The sequence below is a fragment of the Mycothermus thermophilus genome, assembly GCF_041956435.1.
Source record: "Mycothermus thermophilus strain CBS 625.91 unplaced genomic scaffold VTJ04scaffold_2, whole genome shotgun sequence".
Taxonomy (NCBI): Eukaryota; Fungi; Ascomycota; class Sordariomycetes; order Sordariales; family Chaetomiaceae; genus Mycothermus; species Mycothermus thermophilus.
Window position 1 is genome coordinate 2,467,380 of NW_027191428.1, and position 17,771 is coordinate 2,485,150.

General features: G+C 47.8%; 3 protein-coding genes across 3 annotated transcripts; 2 read left to right on the top strand and 1 right to left on the bottom strand.

Annotated features, from left to right (window-relative positions):
* Positions 1 to 450: 450 nt before the first annotated feature.
* Positions 451 to 1,881, top strand: VTJ04DRAFT_3062 (uncharacterized protein; the record flags this gene model as incomplete). Its single annotated transcript, XM_069360921.1, has 3 exons — positions 451 to 537; positions 623 to 942; positions 1,020 to 1,881. The coding sequence occupies 3 exons, from the start codon at positions 451 to 453 to the stop codon at positions 1,879 to 1,881; spliced, it is 1,269 nt and encodes a 422-aa protein (XP_069221583.1).
* A 205-nt stretch (positions 1,882 to 2,086) lies between these two features.
* Positions 2,087 to 4,273, bottom strand: VTJ04DRAFT_3063 (uncharacterized protein; the record flags this gene model as incomplete). The annotated part of the gene is made up of 3 exons (XM_069360922.1): positions 2,087 to 2,238; positions 2,306 to 2,323; positions 2,374 to 4,273. 3 exons carry the CDS (start codon positions 4,271 to 4,273, stop codon positions 2,087 to 2,089), a joined length of 2,070 nt encoding a protein of 689 aa, XP_069221584.1.
* A 9,709-nt stretch (positions 4,274 to 13,982) lies between these two features.
* On the top strand, positions 13,983 to 17,197 carry VTJ04DRAFT_3064 (uncharacterized protein; the record flags this gene model as incomplete). The annotated part of the gene is made up of 5 exons (XM_069360923.1): positions 13,983 to 15,629; positions 16,394 to 16,484; positions 16,553 to 16,565; positions 16,637 to 17,066; positions 17,129 to 17,197. The coding sequence occupies 5 exons, from the start codon at positions 13,983 to 13,985 to the stop codon at positions 17,195 to 17,197; spliced, it is 2,250 nt and encodes a 749-aa protein (XP_069221585.1).
* Between the last annotated feature and the right edge of the window lie 574 nt (positions 17,198 to 17,771).

Below are 17,771 nucleotides of genomic sequence, written 5' to 3' on the forward strand. Positions count from 1 at the left end.
CGGCTGGGCTCACCATCAGCATTTCCCATTTCCCCATGCAGGGATTCTGATGTACTTGTTGTGGTGAGTGGCAAGCTCCCTCCCGTAACTTGCTGTGGACCCCACTTCCAACCCCTCCCCCACGTGCGCTGTGTGTCCCTAGTGTCGTCCAGGTTCTTGGGTGGACATTCTGGGCATTCGACCCTAGAGAACTGTCCATAAACATCGTCTCCCAACGCCAGACTCCGGAATCCCAGACAATTTTTCCCTTGCCGCAGAGAGGGAGAATCGAGGGCCTTGCTCGAAGAGACGAAACCCTCCGCGACTTAAGCCAGTCAAGGTGGACTAAGAGTATCTGGGCTCAGTCAATCACTCCAGTATTCCACCAAAGTCATCAAATCCCACACCGCTCTCTTGTTGTGGTCGTGAATCTCGTCCCCGTACCAGATTTCAAGCCACCTGTTCACGACAATGGAGTCTCCAACGCCGTCGCAGCAATCCCCAACGCCGATGCAGCAGTCCAACAGTCTAGGAGCTAGCTGGGGAGCTTTCCTCAAGGTTCGCGGTCCTCAAATTATCCAAGGATTCCTTCCCCATGTGCCCTCGGCTAACCCCATCGATTGGAAACTTTTTCTTGATCTAGTCTATCGCGTCTTTCAATGGCGATCTCTCCAGCCTAACTGCGCCGCCCTTCATCCTCTCGTCAACAAGCCTGACTGAGTTCAGCTCGTATTGGTGTGAACACCCTTCTGTATTTGTCGCACCATCCAAGGAACCGGACCCGGCGAAGCGTGCTCTTCTGGTGCTCAAGTGGTTCTTGACCACGCTGAAGCAACAGTATGCTAGCCGCAGCGAGCAGTATGGCAACGAGAAGAAGCCTCTAAACCCGTTTCTCGGTGAACTTTTCCTTGGGAAATGGGAAGACGATGCGGGAACCACAGAGTTGATCAGCGAGCAAGTCAGGTGAGTCATTCTTTTGTGGAAAGAACCAACTCGCCGGAATGTTCGTGACTGACCGGATTGGGCCATCACCGAGGTAGCCATCATCCTCCTGCAACTGCGTACAACATTACAAACATCCCTAGCGGTGTTCGCTTGGAAGGATACAATGCGCAGAAGGCTTCGTTCTCCAAAACGATCAACATCAAACAGATCGGCCATGCGGTTCTGACAATTCCCGTGGCGTCGTCCAGTGAAGTCGACACTTACCTCATCACCCTACCGTCGCTTCATATTGAAGGGCTTATCTTCGGCTCGCCCTTCATCGAGCTGGATGGGAGTTCGTTCATAACTTCGTCCACTGGTTTCACTGCCAGAATTGACTACACTGGGAAAGGTTGGATTTCTGGGAAAAAGAACTCCTTCACCGCGACCCTCTATCCCACTGGCAAGGAGAAGGATGTCCTCTTCAATGTCTCAGGACAGTGGACCAAATCCTTCGAGATACACTCTGGACCTGCCAAGTACAACAACAAGACTACCCTTATCGACACATGGGAGCCCGTGCCTATCAGCGAACTCATCGTTGCACCATTGGAGAAACAACACCCTCTGGAATCGAGGCGGGCTTGGGCCAAGGTGGCTGCCGCAGTTGCCAAGGGAGACCTTGAGCTAGTCAGTCAGGAGAAGAGCAAAATCGAAAATGCGCAGCGAGAGTCGCGGGCGAGGGAGAGGGCCGAAGGCCGGACGTGGCAGCGCCGCTATTTCACTGCCAGAGATGACGTTGAGGATCCGGTCTTGGCTACCCTTGGCCCTATTGTCGGTCTCCCTTTGAACGGAGATGGGGACAAGACGGGTGGGCTCTGGAGATTTGACCCTGAAAAGTTTGAGGCAGTGCGGAGGGAGCCTCCTTTGACCGAAGAGGAGGTGATAAAGATGGAGAAGGAGCTGTTGGGTCAATGATGGACTTGTCTTCTGGGGGAGCGAGGAGTGTCATAGTCTTGTGTTTTCTAGAGACGAGCGACGTTACCATGAAGCCACCGGGTACCTCAACCCCCTAATACACTCCACATGACAAAGGTATGTATGTACCTGGTTCATGAGATCTCTTGCCACACAGAATTCGTGGTGGTGGACGCGTTGGTTTAGCATTTCTCAATCGAGACATTTACAGCGTGGCAACTCCTGGATCGGCCGGTGGCTTGACCAACATGAACTCTGCCATGGACAGCTGTAAGAAACCTGTCGCTTGTCTCACGGTACAGGTTCTCACAATACCGACTAGCTGGCAAGCAGCATGCCCAGAGAATATATACAGATCTATGACCCCTTGTCAGACATGCAAACCGGAGCACCAGGGATCATATGGTATACCCCTTGCGCTTACCATCTTGCATCAGCATCGCTGAGTTCGCTCCAGCTCATAGAATAGCAAATACACTTCCCGCTGCATACCGAGTACATCACGGGTGCTGGCCTCCTTAATTTTATCGTCACTGATACGCCACCACCGAGAGGCTTGTTTGCGCTGCTTTTGCTTTGCTGCACGGGACTGCTGTGTTGCGATGATTGGTGTCAGGTTCTGATGAGGCCCAAGGCCGTGGACATGAGGCTGCGGCGACACATCGCAAGGGGATGTTCCTAGAGGCAATACGGCGGTTGAACTCGGTGTAAGAGTTCGTGAGCCCGATTTCTCACGCACAATTTCGGAAGAGCAATTTCGGGATGGCGTTGTATCAACGTTGGGAGCCACGTCAGTGAGTGATGTGCGGGACTCCGGGCTCATTGCAACCAATGGATCGCGGAGGCGCCCTGCATCAGAGTTCATCGGTTGATCCACGGTTGTCGACACGGCGACGGCTTGGGGGGTCTGCGTGGATGGTGTGACACTTCTTGGTGTCAATAAAGGACTGCCCGCCCCACTGTAGACTTCCGCTGCTCGAAATGTGCTCGGGTTGGAAAATGGCGGATAGAGATTCTGGCGCCGGAAAGACTCATAGTGCCCGCTGTTATGGCTGCCCTTGTGTGTCACGACGCTGAGGAGCTTGTACTTCCGCTGCTGGAGCAAACCTCCAAGCCGGAGGTCCTCAGGGAATTCCACTTTTGCTAAGTTCTTCTGGGATGATCGGCCAACGTCAAAAATGGAGCGCGACAGGTGGACAGCTAGGACACTGGGGAACTTCGTGATCTGTGTGTGCCTTGCGATTTTGCGCTTGGGCGCGTGACGTATATCGGGAAGCGGAAGGTCGTTGGGCGGATTCTCTGGATCACTGTCGATAAGTTGTTGGAGCCGGTTTATCACCGCCTGTGCCTTTTCCCGGGCCTCGTCTGTCGTAGAGCGGCGTAGGTCGGACTGCGCGAAGCCCAGAGCATGTACCAGACGGCACTTCTCACACTTGAAGTCGTCGATGTACTCTGTCTTGAACATCCCATCAAAACATGCGGCAAGGGTTGTCGACGAGACCAAAGGGACGTTGAGGGTGAGGGTGCAAAACCTCGAGGTAGTCGGCTTAGGCTTGAAGCCGCAGGTCAAACACTCAATCTGTGACTCGAACTCTCCTTCCAGTGGAAATCCTTCATCAACATCGGTTGGATGCTGCGAGGACTCGTCGTGACCATGGCCATTGTGAACACTGCCGTTGCCAGCGGCATGGGAAAGAGATAATAGCGGTTCCTGGCTCGGTGCTTCCGGTGTCGCAGGTTCCTCTCTGGAATCTTTTCCATCATGCACGAGCGCCCTGCGCCTCGCAAATGACCGAGCTCTGCGCCCGGCGTGATACTCATCGCACAGCCTTTCCGCTACAATCTGCAAGAACTCTTGAGCGTCTTGCTGCTGCCTGTTGAAACGCTGCCTGAAGGCTCCCTCGAGGGTTCGCACAAAGGGTGCAGCGGATATTGTCTTCTTGTATATCGGCCTTTCATTCAAGGCGTCCAACATCTCCTTCAGACTCCGAGTCACGCTACCCATCTGCAGGCCTTGCAATTTCCAGCCCGGAATGTCATTGCCGAAGCGGGAGTGGGCGTGTTCAAGAGAATCCTCAGGTAAGACGCCAATCGGGACCGGGTGTGCGTAGACGGACTCTCCATCGAGGTCGCGACGATGCAATTCGCGTATCAGGTAAAGTCGAAGGTCACCTAGCCCGGCAAGCGCCTGGAGGACGGAGTTGATGAAGCAGTCGTTGGCGGGGTTGGACAGCCCGACAGCAGCCTTCCTGCGACCCGAAAAGGCATTGCTTGAAGACGTGGACGCATCGTTGTCAAGAAAATACGTCGGGCCAAACACATAGATGAGTGTAATGGCAGCCAGCGATGCACCAGCGGCGTATGTCACGACCCTGAGAGTTTTGTCTTGCATTGTGGTTGGGGTTGGATTGGCTTCGGTCGGTGGTGATGAGTAGGTGTGCGGCTACCTCATCATGGAAAGTCTCGCGCGGCTCGGTGTGGCATCAGGTGGCTTGGAGATCTGCGATGAGAAGTGGTGTTCAAGACATACCAAAATATGCAACTTGAAAGCATGATAACATCTGAGGTCCAGGTCGCAAAGCGAGAGCGTACTCTGCACTGGCGACGCGTGCAATTCCCACCACCAATCAACACGTGACTTTCCCGGAAAGTGGGGGGACATGGGTATGGCCAACATAACCCCCACTACCCAGTATATACTGTCAACCCGCGATGTAAGCCCCGGGACCGTGAGTCTTCTTTTGAGAGTTTGGTTGATCTAATAGAATTTATCTTCTAAATTACGTAACTAAAATCCTATTTAGGATACCGTAATGGTAAAACTAAGTAGTCAAGGTCTAGCATGTAAATTGAGTCAAGTAGTTTACTAAGGAAAGGAATAACTACTAAAAGGTAGGTTATAATACTAAAGTAAGGGTAAGGATAAGGATGTAGCAGAGAGGAAAGAAACCTCTACAGCCTCGGAACTTTCATGCCACATTACAGGTGCGGGGTACCCTACTCTTATAATATTTGGAGGTTTAGGAGGTCCATTCTACCAAAAGAAGCCTACCTTAACCCTGCTCCCTATTACCTTTAACTACTATCTTTTATAAAGTCTCTAGCAATATAAGAAAAGAGTAATGTCTTTATTTCTTTTATTATGCCTCACAGATTAGGAAACCCAAACGCCGTTAAGTCTTTACAACTAGGTGAGGACTCTGGCCAGTATCGTCAGGGACTACGTAATTAGGGAGCAGGTGGGTAAGGATGACGAAAACAGGGGGCGGAATTGATTATGGAGGCTAGGATTCAGACTAAAAATGGAAAGCTAGAAATAGGTCTACGAGCATAGCTGAAAATAAAGACTTTAGGTCTTGGCTAAAAACAGCAGGCTTAGGAATTCAGCACATAGCCGAGAACTGCCCACTAAATGGAAGGCCTTTTCTGGAGTGGAAGAATGAAAAGAATAGAAAGAAAACAGGCAAATAGAACAGAAGTGGAGGGAAGGCTTCGAAGGAAGACTAATTTCAACAACGTCAGTTAGGTAGTTCCTGGCCAACCAGGGTATCTGGCCACGCAAAATCACAGTGAAAATCGACAGAAATAGCATTATAGAAATAACCCAAATTCTGACATTACGATGACAAAAACTATACCATCAAACTCGCAAGAAGCCGTAGAAACCAGCTATTGCGGTGCAGGAAGCCCCCAAGCCCTCCTCATCCCTCCAGACCACCACCCTATTATAACCCTACAATTACAGCGCTTGGACCTACTAAAATACAGTGGGTATTAAAGGTCGGGTCGGTAACGGCGGCTCGGGTATGTTCGTAAGGTCGATATTCGTAATCGCGGTACTGAGAAGCGGTGTTTTCGTCGTTGAATCGTAGTCGAATCGTTGGAAAGTTCTTGTTTAGAGGAAGGTTTTGAGAAATTCGTTGTCGTGGAAGATGTTTATTTTAGTGCTATTTCAGGAGGTTTTCAGAACGGTTTAGCGTTGGCCAGCCCTGGAATGGTCGAGTGGCCGGGACCCCCGGGTGGCCAGGAACTGCCTAACCGACGTTAAAGGGTTCTATGGTATTTAGAGAGGCCGCAGGAGAGGAAGGTCGAGGAGGAAGACTCCTTCTCCAAGGGCTAGTCCTCTAATCAAAGAGGGGAATCAAACTTTTAGGTACTATCTTCCTAGACCACTCAATCCGCACAACCAACGCAACTATCTCATACCTCTATGCTCCTTATTACAGTGGAACATAGCTACCTCCTGACAAGTCGGCTAAGATTAGCAACTACTGTTCGCTTAGTCCTTATAGGGCCAGCTTTCTCTAGGTTTTGGAGCCCTTAATGGGACTTTGTTCAGGTTTAGGGGTTTAGGTTACATCGCTAGATAGACTAAGCTATGGTAAGTACTTGAAATCCTCCTTTTAAGAGTAGACTTATAGTTATTAACCTATCCTATCTATTATTATTAAGAAACTCATATTTCCCTTAGCTAGAGCGGTGTTTTATAATAGCTTTTATTATATATTTTTATTAGAATCCCCTGTAATTAAAGTTAGAGTAATTGTACTTGACCAACAGTATTGTAACTAACAAGGTCTAATCCTTCGGAAGATAGGGTTAAAATATACTACCAAAATAGGATAACAGTCTATATAAGATATATATATAGTAAACTAGTCTTCTAATATATGATTTGAGTTTAAAGGGCTCAGGCCATTATTAGGATAGTTTCCATAGGCGCCTTCTTAGGAGGTAGTATCTACCATCTCTTACGTAGATCCCGGACACCTAAGGAGCCCAGAAATAGACTTTAATACTATATATGTATATCTGTATAAGTTAATACTTAGAATAGATTACTTTATTTAAAATAAGCCAAAATACAAGAATCAGAAACGTATCTTCTTCCATTCTATATAGGCTCTGTAAATACTCAAGAAGCTAAGTAATACACACAACAATATAGAAAAGCATATCGTACTAGCTATCATTACATATCGTAACTATAAAGTCCTATTACTCTACACAACTGCTATTCTATTTTGTATTCCCTCATATATGCTTTATCATCAAGTTAACAGTAGTACTACCCGAAACTACTTTACAAGGATCAACAACGCCTCACAGATGCCGAAGAAAACGCTATCACCGACGCTGTGTTACTAATTAAATACCTAATGATGGCTAATTATTATTAAAATTATCTTAAGCATTACTACTTCGGTACTATATACTAAGGATGAGTTTACCTTACTTAGCCGGAACTAGTACCTAATTTTCTCGTCTATTACCTAGATGTGTAGAGGTATCACGTATAGATAATAGACTAGAAGCAGAGAAATACTATGACCCACGGGGTCTTGGCCCAAACTAGGAGTTCGCCCACCCTTGCTGGAGACGAGAATCACAGCAAGACAATGAAGAATATAAACTACAATAACGACTTCAAATAAACCCTAAAATGAACGGAAAACGCTGGGTTTAATTCGCAAAGCCCTAGAGATCTTACTTTGTATAATTTTAACCGACCCCGAAATCTCCCAAACCCTCCAGACAATACCTCTTCAAAAACGTTGTCTTTAGGGAGTCTTTTAGTGACTCAGTCTACTAAAATACAGTAGAATTGGGCGAACTCCTAAGGTGGGCTAAGACCCCGTGGGTCAGAGTACTATTAACTATAATACAACAAGGACTAGTTTGAGCTATTTATAACGATCTGTATATCCTATTATACCACTAATAATAATACATATAATATAAATAGGAAGGGAGAACAAGCGTCGGAAAGATAAGTTTATTACTATACGACAGCATCCTCAAGAGTTAGTTATTGCTTCAGCTCGTAACTGTAACTCGGATTCCCTATTAAGTACATTTCTATATCTGGTCCTATCTTCCTATGCTTTATTATATTTATAGCTAAGAACTTGACATAGTGTAAATCCTACCTAATACTAATAATAGTACTATAATTCGAGCTTCGGAAAGCGGTTGGACCATAAACGAGATTACTACTGAATAGTTAAATGCTTTAAATGGTATAAATTATAGCGGCCTTAGGGGCTACCTTTTCAGGGCTAAAGTCCCGGGGGTCAACACCCCCCACTGCGCCTGTGGGCAGGGCGAGGAAACCGTGGAGCACTTGGTGGTTTGGTGCCAGTACCCTCCAAGGCCTAGACCCTGGGACCCTCGGGCGATTCGGACCCGCCTGGACCTCTACTACGTTCTGCGTGGCAGGGGCGCCAGAGCCCAGAGGCTTGCAAAGGGGGTGGTGAACTGGCTTCTACAGTCGGGGAGGCTCCCAGAGTATAGGCTAGCCGCAAGGCTAGACCTAGGCGTAGGGGAGGATCCGGGCTAGCGCTGGCCAGGGGGCCGCAGAGGGCCCCCAGGCCGGCACTGGCCTAGCCACTCTTTTCCTTTTCTCTTGTAGCTTTTTGGATTCCTATATCTGTGGTTCTAAAGGAGGGTTACAGGTTTTTCACCCGGCCTACGGGCACGGTTTTCCTGTATACTAGCCGAAGAAGGACCGACAAGCCCTGACCAAGGGCATGGCGGAGTAGGAGAAATAAATAATAAATTATAGCGTTACTATAATAAATATCGACTCCCCTCCTCGACTACTATTCTAGCAGGTAAAGTCGTTAAGAACATAAGGCTTGTTGTACTTATACAACTCTCAGGCTTCGAATGCCAGTTTGTTCTCATCAATGGGTGTAAACTGGATGTATAAAAGGTTGGTATACTCAAGCTTTTAAGTATGATAATATATTGTCCCGCATTTAAAGGGACTTTCTTAGGTTTCTATAGTGGTTTAACGATTTTTACATAATAAAAAATCTTATAAGTATTATAAAAAGCTAGCAGTATCTGAATATTATTCTAGAGCTTTATAAAGAGAGATGCATTTTGGACCGTAGGCAACCGTCAATCCGGACCGTAGCCCCACGATTTCCATACGCAACCCTAACCCGTACATATGAAGACGACGACGACGATAAGAACTACAGATTACCGCCGTCGCCACTGCTCTTGGAGGGAAGAGGGGAAGGCAGGGAAGGTAGGGGAGGGCAAGGCAGAGAGGGCTTGAGCTTTCGTCCGGGACGCAGGCACGTAAGATCAGGATGGTGGGAAGACGACTATATTTGAGGCGTGTTATGGGTGGCGGTTCTGCGTACCTATATAGTTAGATCTTGAAAAAGGCCGTAGCCTCTCGATTCAATTGTGTTTCCTAAGCGATCTGGCGATTACAGGGCGATTGAGTTCGATATTCTTGACCATGATGTTCTCGGTGTTGATGGCTCGGTGGTAGCGAGGAAGTATGGGTTAGGGTTGTGTGTGTAAAACTAGTGGGGCTACGGTCCGGATTGACGTTTGCCTACAATCCGAAATGCATCTCTCTTTAAAAAAATCAAGTCCTAAGGGAAGCTCACCGGCCCGAAGGTACAGGGTCTCTTTAGTATAGTGAGGTTGCGTAAGGAACGTGACGTAGAGGTTCTTAAGCCGTAGACCAAATCTGTGGCCCGTATAGGGCGTGTACGGGCTAGCCAGCTCCACCAACCTAGACAATCTAATCGGCAGCGCCCGGGTTAGGGATGTAACCCTAAATCAAAGGAGCACGTGTTAATGTGTAGCAATACTGCCCTTTAAGTTAACTTCTCTTCTCCCGGGGATCTAGAAAGAGAACTAATTTCTTTGAAGTATGTTTTTTTTCAAACTTACTTGTAATTTAAATAAATCATTAGTTTCCTTCATATAACCTCTTATAAATCCTAGGCCTCTCTCTCTTACTCCTTAGTCTCCCAACTCTCGATTTTACTCCTTCCCCCTTGCTTTCCTATGGTCTTTTAGCCAGAGATTTAAGGGCTTCGGTTCACTAGTGCACTCTTTTTAGGAATTGGCGCTTTTGCGTAGTCTCTTAGGTCTAATACTAGCTGCTAAATAGGTTTATAGCCCTTCTACCTCACGAAGTAATACTAACAATTGTTCTTAGCTTTATGGTAACCTAAAGTATAGTTAAACTTCTTTCTTCTACTTCTTTACCGTCATTTATTCTTATTACTACACTACTATAGCTCGCCTATGTATTACTACTTTAGCCCTAGCCTAGGGGGCCTCCGCCTAATTTTAATAGCTTGAACTTCTATATATCGGCGGTGTTATAGATCTTTATACTAGCTAATAGGTCGAGGTTATTAAGTAGGAAACAGCGAATTTAACCCTAAAACGGCCCTTCTCGTACGGTCCTAGGTTTTTTGATCAGTCATCCTATCTTAAGGCTTTCGGTATATCATAGTACTAGGTCCTGTTCCTCATGTTCTAGGGCATCCTCCCACTGCTTAAGTACCTTATTTGCTGAGAAATACTCTCTTGTCTATGTTTATAGGGCCTTACGGCTTGCTAGGCTTATTAGCTCGACCTCGATCCTTGTTATAAATCTCCGTTAAAATAAATACTTTATCGTTGTTAGTTGGTTTATTCCTGCCATAATATAGTTATATTTCTGGCCCATCCTTTTATTACTTGAGTAGTAGAGGAATATAATTATAATGATCTCTTTTTATAGTAAGAAAGGGATCAGGAGGGGCTTTAGTAACCCGCATGGTTTATTCTCCGTGGTTTTCGACTTAGATTCAGGAGGGTACACCTTGTAACAAGGAGATACAGCTTTCGTTAGTCCTAGCTACTAATACTACTCGTGTAATAGGTTATTCCAATAATCTCGGTCCTCCTGAAATACTACGAGGCCCGAGATGTATACCTAGTAGAGATGTTATAAGGTATCTAGCCTATTTACAGTGTCGACTACTGGTTGGTCTTAGAAATAGATCTTCGTCTGCTGAAGTATGTACTTTATACATATGATTGGGAAGTATATTTAATCTTTGTTACCTATGACTAGCAGTTAGGGCTTTAAAATCCTCAAAAGCCTACTAGAGTAGTAGGGATTTCCTATATTGATTAGAATGTTCAGATACTTATAATCGTTAATTTGGAATTGCTTAACATTCTTCCCGCCCTCTGCTTTCATAGCAGATCTCTTCTAGGATACTTAGGTCGAACTTCTCTAAAGGAACTAGGGTATACTTTTATTTTCCAACTAGTTACTTTTCATACCTTGGGGTGCGTCCTTGGGCTTCTTAGATAGGGAGTGGGGTAATGCAGCAAGGTTACCCGACCGGTGCATATATAATCATACTATCCCTCATGGGAAAGCGGGTCAACCTAGGATCCGGGACGCCGTTTCCCTACTTACAGATAGCGGTCACATCACCATCACCACGCTACCACCACCACCACCATTACAAATAGGAAGATACTGGCTAGGTTACTATTGAAATAGGAAAAGGTAAAGCTATTCATAAGGCTACTAAACAGGGATATACAGAGAAGTATAGCGTAGCGTATTACTAGAAAATATTAGCCGCGATAGGCACTTCCTTCTATACCTTTTTAGCAGAGCCTACCTATCTAGGCAACTATACTTCCTTCTCTGTTTCGTTTATTATTCCTATACTTCCTTTTCATATATTTTATTCCCTGCTTCTAATAAATCCTCTACTAAGGACGGTACTCGACCCTTCGTATAATGTGGCTTGGGACTTCTTCTTCTGTCTTTTTCTGGGATTTTGCTGCGAACAGGCTGTTTCTTCGGCCCTAACTACCTTTGCAGTATGAATGCCGACCAACATCTTTGTACAATAAGATCCACAAAGTCTCGGCCAGCCTGCAAAAATAGTACCCCGTATACAACGAACCACTACTCAACGATTCTGCAACTAATCAAGGCAGGATTTGAACCTATATATAGGAGAATACTAATACCTAATTAGTCTACCTCTCCCGGCCACCAGAAGGTTAAGCCGGTTTTCCATCGAGGTTACAAAAGTATAGAGATTCTCGACTGGAATGGCCTCCTATGTCTCCTGGAGAGCCGCGGCCATTTAGGTAGTATTCTGGATTTAATGCCTCTGTTCCGAGGTCTGTAGCTTTATCCACCTCTAAGGATCCTTAATTAGAGAAAGAAGATATGGGCCCTAGCGAGTCTATTCTATAGTATTGATATCCTAAGCCCTCTTTAACTTCCCGAGTTGGCTGTTATAGTAATACTTCGAGCGATCCTCCTAAAGCTGAATCCCCGAGCTATATATTTCCTGTATTTTTACATAGCAAGGTAAAAGGTGTAAAATAAAGATTTTATCTGCGTATTAGCAGGTACGTTAGGGAAGGATTACAAGCAGGTCTTTATAGGTACTGTAGAAGTAGCCCTAGACCCTAACCTTTGAACGGGTACTCTTGAACGTTAACGGGAAAAAATTAGGATACAATTCTTCTCTCGTAAGTCATTATTATATACACGGTTCGGCTATCTTCGCCTACCTTGAAGTAAGCTTCGTCGGACTAGATAATTAGGGCCTAGGGAGTGGTCGGATTATATACCTACTACAGTATACTTTTTTGGTTCTCCGGGCGAATGTATAGCTTCTATCTTGTGTGACGGTGGTGCTTGTTGTATTTGTGGACAATTTCCGGAATATGTTCTTCGACAGCCGGGTTCCCGATTTGGAAAGCGTTTCTAAGGCTGCGAGGGTATCCTGTCAATTTTTGATTGTATGACGAAGAAGTCTCCGAACGAGTTTCTGGGGCCTCTCTGACCAAGGTTTTGATTTATGAAGGTCGTGGATTCCGGCGTTGAATTTTTTTTTGTTGATTTGCTGGTTTGTATAGTTGACGGTCCCACGTGTGAATCTGGTGTTTTCTGAAATCCGGCCTCCCGACCAGCAGGCTGTATAGAGGCCGAAAATAAAGGCCTGATTGGTTTCTGAAAGTTTGTGTCACGAGAGAGCCTCCTCAGAAGCTATATTTAAGTAGTTACAAAGAGGTTGAAGGAGGAAAAAGTAGGTGAACGCGTCGTCGTTGGCGACGATGTGTTTGTATCAGTGATTAAAAAGGAAGTGACGACCAGGGTTATTTTGAGCTAAGACATTAGGGCGCCCATTGTAAAAGCAGGGCGCTTGCTACAGCATATATATAAGGCGGGGGAAGCTGATAGAGCAGGGCATCTACCCTCCCTAAGAATAGCTCTACAGCTATGTGATCCGATGGTTAGGGTGGGGCCTGAGTACGCTTATTATTAACCTTAGTATCTTCGGTATAGTGAGCTAGATCTTTAGTTAGTAAATATAGTACGCTAAAAATTGTTTTGAAGTTGAATAGTACTAGGCTATCTCCTTTCTATATACTAGGTATATTATTAGGTATCATTTTTAGCTCTTTAAGAAGTAGCAGTTATCAAGAACGTAGCTGCTAAATATAGAAGTATTATTTATTAATTAATAGAATATATTGCATAACAACCTAAAATACTAATGGTAAACAAATAAGGCTTAGGTTAAGGATAATAGTTGTATAAAAGGATAATATTATTGCTAATATAGAATCAAATAGAATCCACATATATACAGCTAGAACGGCTCTTAAAAATGGAGGAATCGATGGTACTACAATTAGCTTTCGGGTACAGTATTTAAAGTAATCGAGCTACTTAAAAACATTATGCTTGTAGTCTAGCCATTTTCTGAAGCTAAAATTACTATCTTTTTATAGATCTTAAGTAGAAGCTAGGCTATATTTAGCTTCAAAGATAATAAAGGAGAGCAAGATATAACTGGACGCGGAAATATCTTGATTTACCACGGAGTCAAACCTAGCCATGACTCTAACGTTAGGCAATGGCCCACGAATGGCCTAACAGCTTCGAGATCAGGGAGCAGGTTACCCCTAAGGATATTTACGAAGCCCTGAAGGGAACCGCTCCCTGGAAGGCCCCAGGGGGCGATCTGCTGCCCACAGGCCTACTTTAAAGCGTGCGGCCGGCCACTAGCCTGCGTTCTGGCAGTCCTGGCCACCGGGTGCCTACGGCTAGGTGGTTCCCCCCGAAGTTCAAAGTAGCCAAGACCGTGGTGCTCCAGAAGCCCGGTAAGCCCCCAGCTACGTACCGGACCCCTGCGGGCTACAGACCTATAGCCCTACTGCCTACTATCGGAAAGGTAATAGAGGCTATAGTGGCGAAGAGGGTAACCGAGGCAGCCGAGGCGAATAACCTACTGCCCGAGGAACAAATGGGCAACAGAGCCCACAGGTCTACAGAACTGGCCGTACGGCTAGTAGTGGCCCAGGTCCAGGAGGCCTGGAGGCAACAGGCATCCGCCTCCCTCCTGCAACTAGATATTTCGGGGGCCTTCGACACAGTAAACCACACCAGGCTTCTGGCCACCCTCAGGGACCTAAGCTACCCAAGGTGGCTAGTTCTTTGGGTACGCGCCTGGCTAGCCGACCGCTCGGCAATCCTCTGCTTCGACGGAAAAGCCACAGAGCCTATACCAGTAAAGGCCGGGGTCCCCCAGGGTTCCCCGCTATCCCCAGTGCTGTTCCTCCTCTACATCAGCACCCTATACAGGGCACTGAAAGAGAGGCACCCGCACCTAAGCATAGTGGGGTTCGCAGACGACACCAACCTTCTAGCCTTTGGGAAAACCCCTGAAGCCAACACCTGGCAGCTGGAGAGGGCATGGGATACCTGCCTGCAGTGGGCAAAGACCCGGGGAATGGCCTTCGCAGCGGAAAAGAGCGAGCTAATCCACTTCAACAGGGGCCGAAAACAGTGGACCACGCCGGTCAACCTCGCCCGCCCCCAGGGCGATGGGGTCAGCCCTATACAACCTACCCAGTCAGCTAGATTCCTAGGAGTCTGGCTAGACTGGAGGCTCTCCTGGACAGCCCACAAACAGGCTGTAGAAAGGAAGCTAAAAACCCAGGAATTCGCCCTAACCAGGATTGCAGCGAAGACCTGGGGCCCGGGCCTAATCCGGGCCCGGGAGGTGTATACCAAGTGCATACGTAGTGCCATCGCCTACGGCGCCTCCAGCTTCCACGCACCTACCCCCCCAGGAGGCAGGCCACAGGGCATCTCCCAGAGCCTAAACAGGGCCCAAAACCGCAATCTGCGCGTGGTCACAGGGGCCTACAGGGCTACACCCACCCACACCTTAGAAACCGAGGCCTGGGTCCCCCCCTTAGACCTCTACCTCAACAAGCGACTCGCGGACTTCGAGAAGCGAATCCAGCAGCCAGACCTACAAGGAGGCAAGAAGCCTGCAGAGATTATAACCAACGCCTGTGCCAGGCTCTACAGGAGGTTTAGGAAACCCAGAGGTAGGAGGGGCGCCCAAAGGGCCCAGGGACCACAGGAGCCCACAGAGGTCGAGAAAAGGGCCTTGGAGGTGGCCCGGTGGACCAGGGGCAGGCCGACGGAGGAGGCGCTACGGGAGGCCTGGGAGGAGCGGTGGAAACAGAGGATTCAGGCACAGGGCAGGCGGCCTGGGAGGCCGGCCGACTGGGACCCCCCCGACTTCCTATTCACTGATAGGGCCCTGGCTCGCCACCAGGGCCTAACCAAGGCTCAAAGCTCCCTACTCACCCAGGCGAGGGCAGGGGTAGTAAGCCTTAGGGACTTCCTTTTTAGGGCCAAAGTCCCAGGGATCAATACCCCCCACTGCGCCTGTGGGCAGGGCGAGGAAACCGTGGAGCACTTGGTGGTTTGGTGCCAGCACCCCCCAAGGCCTAGACCCTGGGACCCTCGGGCGATTCGGACCCGCCTGGACCTCTACTACGTTCTGCGTGGCAGGGGCGCCAGAGCCCAGAGGCTTGCAAAGGGGGTGGTGAACTGGCTTCTACAGTCGGGGAGGCTCCCAGAGTATAGGCTAGCCGTAAGGCTAGACCTAGGTGTAGGGGAGGATCCGGGCTAGCACTGGCCAGGGGGCCACAGAGGGCCCCCAGGCCGGCACTGGCCTAGCCACTCTTTTCCTTTTCTTCTGTAGCTTTTTGGATTCCTCTATCTGTGGTTCTAAAGGAGGGTTACAGGTTTTTCACCCGGCCTACGGGTACGGTTTTCCTGTATACTAGCCGAAGAAGGACCGACGAGCCCTGACCAAGGGCATGGCGGAGTAGGAGAAATAAATAATATCCCTGCGTGGGAAAATGAGTAACGCTAACAGGGCGATAGGCCAACGAACCGGCAGCGATTAGAGATAGACGATGTCGACGGATTAGCTCGATGTCAACAAAGTTTGCTTCCGCTGCGGTATTTAAAATTATATCAATAGGGATATCATGCTTCAATATAAGGAAAGCTGGAATGTGGAGTCTTTCTTCTACAATAGCCCTGGTTGTAAAGACTTCCGCGATATAGGGCAGATCCGCGGTTATTTGGCGTTCCCCGAGTGTTTTGTAGAAGTATTGTGGCCCTTTCGCTAGTTGATTGAGTAGGGTGCCTTGGCATACAACTCCTCAGGGCAGTTGTACCAGAAGTGTTGAGTGTTGCTATAGTTGAAGTAAGATCCTTGTGCAAAGCCCTTTTCCTTGGTGTAACCGCGAAGAGTTTTCTACTTCGATCCCGATTCACTATGGTTTCATTGCTGATTTGCGGGCTGACTGGAAGGGTGGCCGAAGTGTTTACGTCCGGAAGATCTAGAACCTCGACCCCGGGTCGTATTTCGATTCGATGACGACATACTCGCCGCTGACGTATGCTGTGAAGTCCTTGCTCCTGATGTTCGATTCCGGTGCTCCCCTCTCCGTATAGAGTGCTAGAATTGGTTGGCAAGACTGACCATCTTTTCGCGCCTTGTAGGCTTTGTGGGCGAGTAGGTGTTGATATGGTCAATCAACTTAGGGGAAAGTTTGGCGTAGAACTGAAGAGCTCGTTGTTCCTCAGGGAGCGGAGGGTAGTGATCTTCGAGGGATTCCAAGTACTGATGGAATTCGAGAGGCGATTGACTGAAGCGTTGTCGGGCGTTGTTGAGCCGCTTGGCCTAGTTATGCTCTTTGTCAGTGAGATTGTGGCAGTACTGCTTAGTCCATTCTTTAAAATGGGGCTACTTCGTTTCGGCAGTGCGTTGTTGTTTAGGCGACATGTTCTTGATGTGACTGACCCATCGTATTTGCTGCTGTTTCTCTATATTGTCAAGAGCGAACAGAATCCGATTCTGGTCAGTTGCAAATTTCTTGGGGTTACCTTTGAATGCTCGGTCCAGGTCCTCAAGCTATTCTTTTCGCTGCTGAATCGACATCTCGTCGCCAAATACTATGAGGTTCTTGGGCTTAATGACCGCACGATGCCGATGGCTGTCTTCAGAGTCGCTCGAGTCCGAGGAGACTCGCGGCCGTTTCGAGGGTCTTTTAACGGAGAGCCCTATCGTTTTTCCAGGTCTTCCATTTGTCGTTGGGCATCCTGGAGAAGTTCAAGTTGCCGGATTCGGGCCCTCGCAGCCACTAAAAGGTCACCGGCTGAGGTAGTTGAGGTAGCGGCTTCTGAACGTAGCTCAGGAGTGGACTTAGGCCGTTCAGGAGTTGTTCCTAATTCGGAGAGTGAAGAGGACGAGTCTCTCGAATGACGAGATCTTTGCCCCGGAGAGCTATTACTGGGGTGAAGAGCCGCTCTTTGAGGCTTATGACTATACCGTGCGCCACGTTCGCTGGCGGTTCGACTGTGACTCGATGGCATCTCGGTTGACACTACGGGGAAGGTTCAGAATCTGTTAGGGAATAGGGCGTTGTCAGGGGAGATGATCAGAGTCTTTAGGATAAGGGTGACCACTGTGTTGGATTCTATCCTCTGTGGATTGAGAAGACTGAACCTTGAGGAAGGAGGAATTCTCAAGGACCTAGAGGTCGGGCGGGTTTCTTTTACCCGTCCAGTCTCGACCCCACTTCGCAGGTGAATCTACCAATCAGTCTCTGCGTACCTGACACAAACCCCCAGCTATATACCGGACCCCTATAGGCTATAGGCCTATAGCTCTATTACCTACTATTAGGATGGTTATAGAGGCTATAGTAGCGAAGAAGGT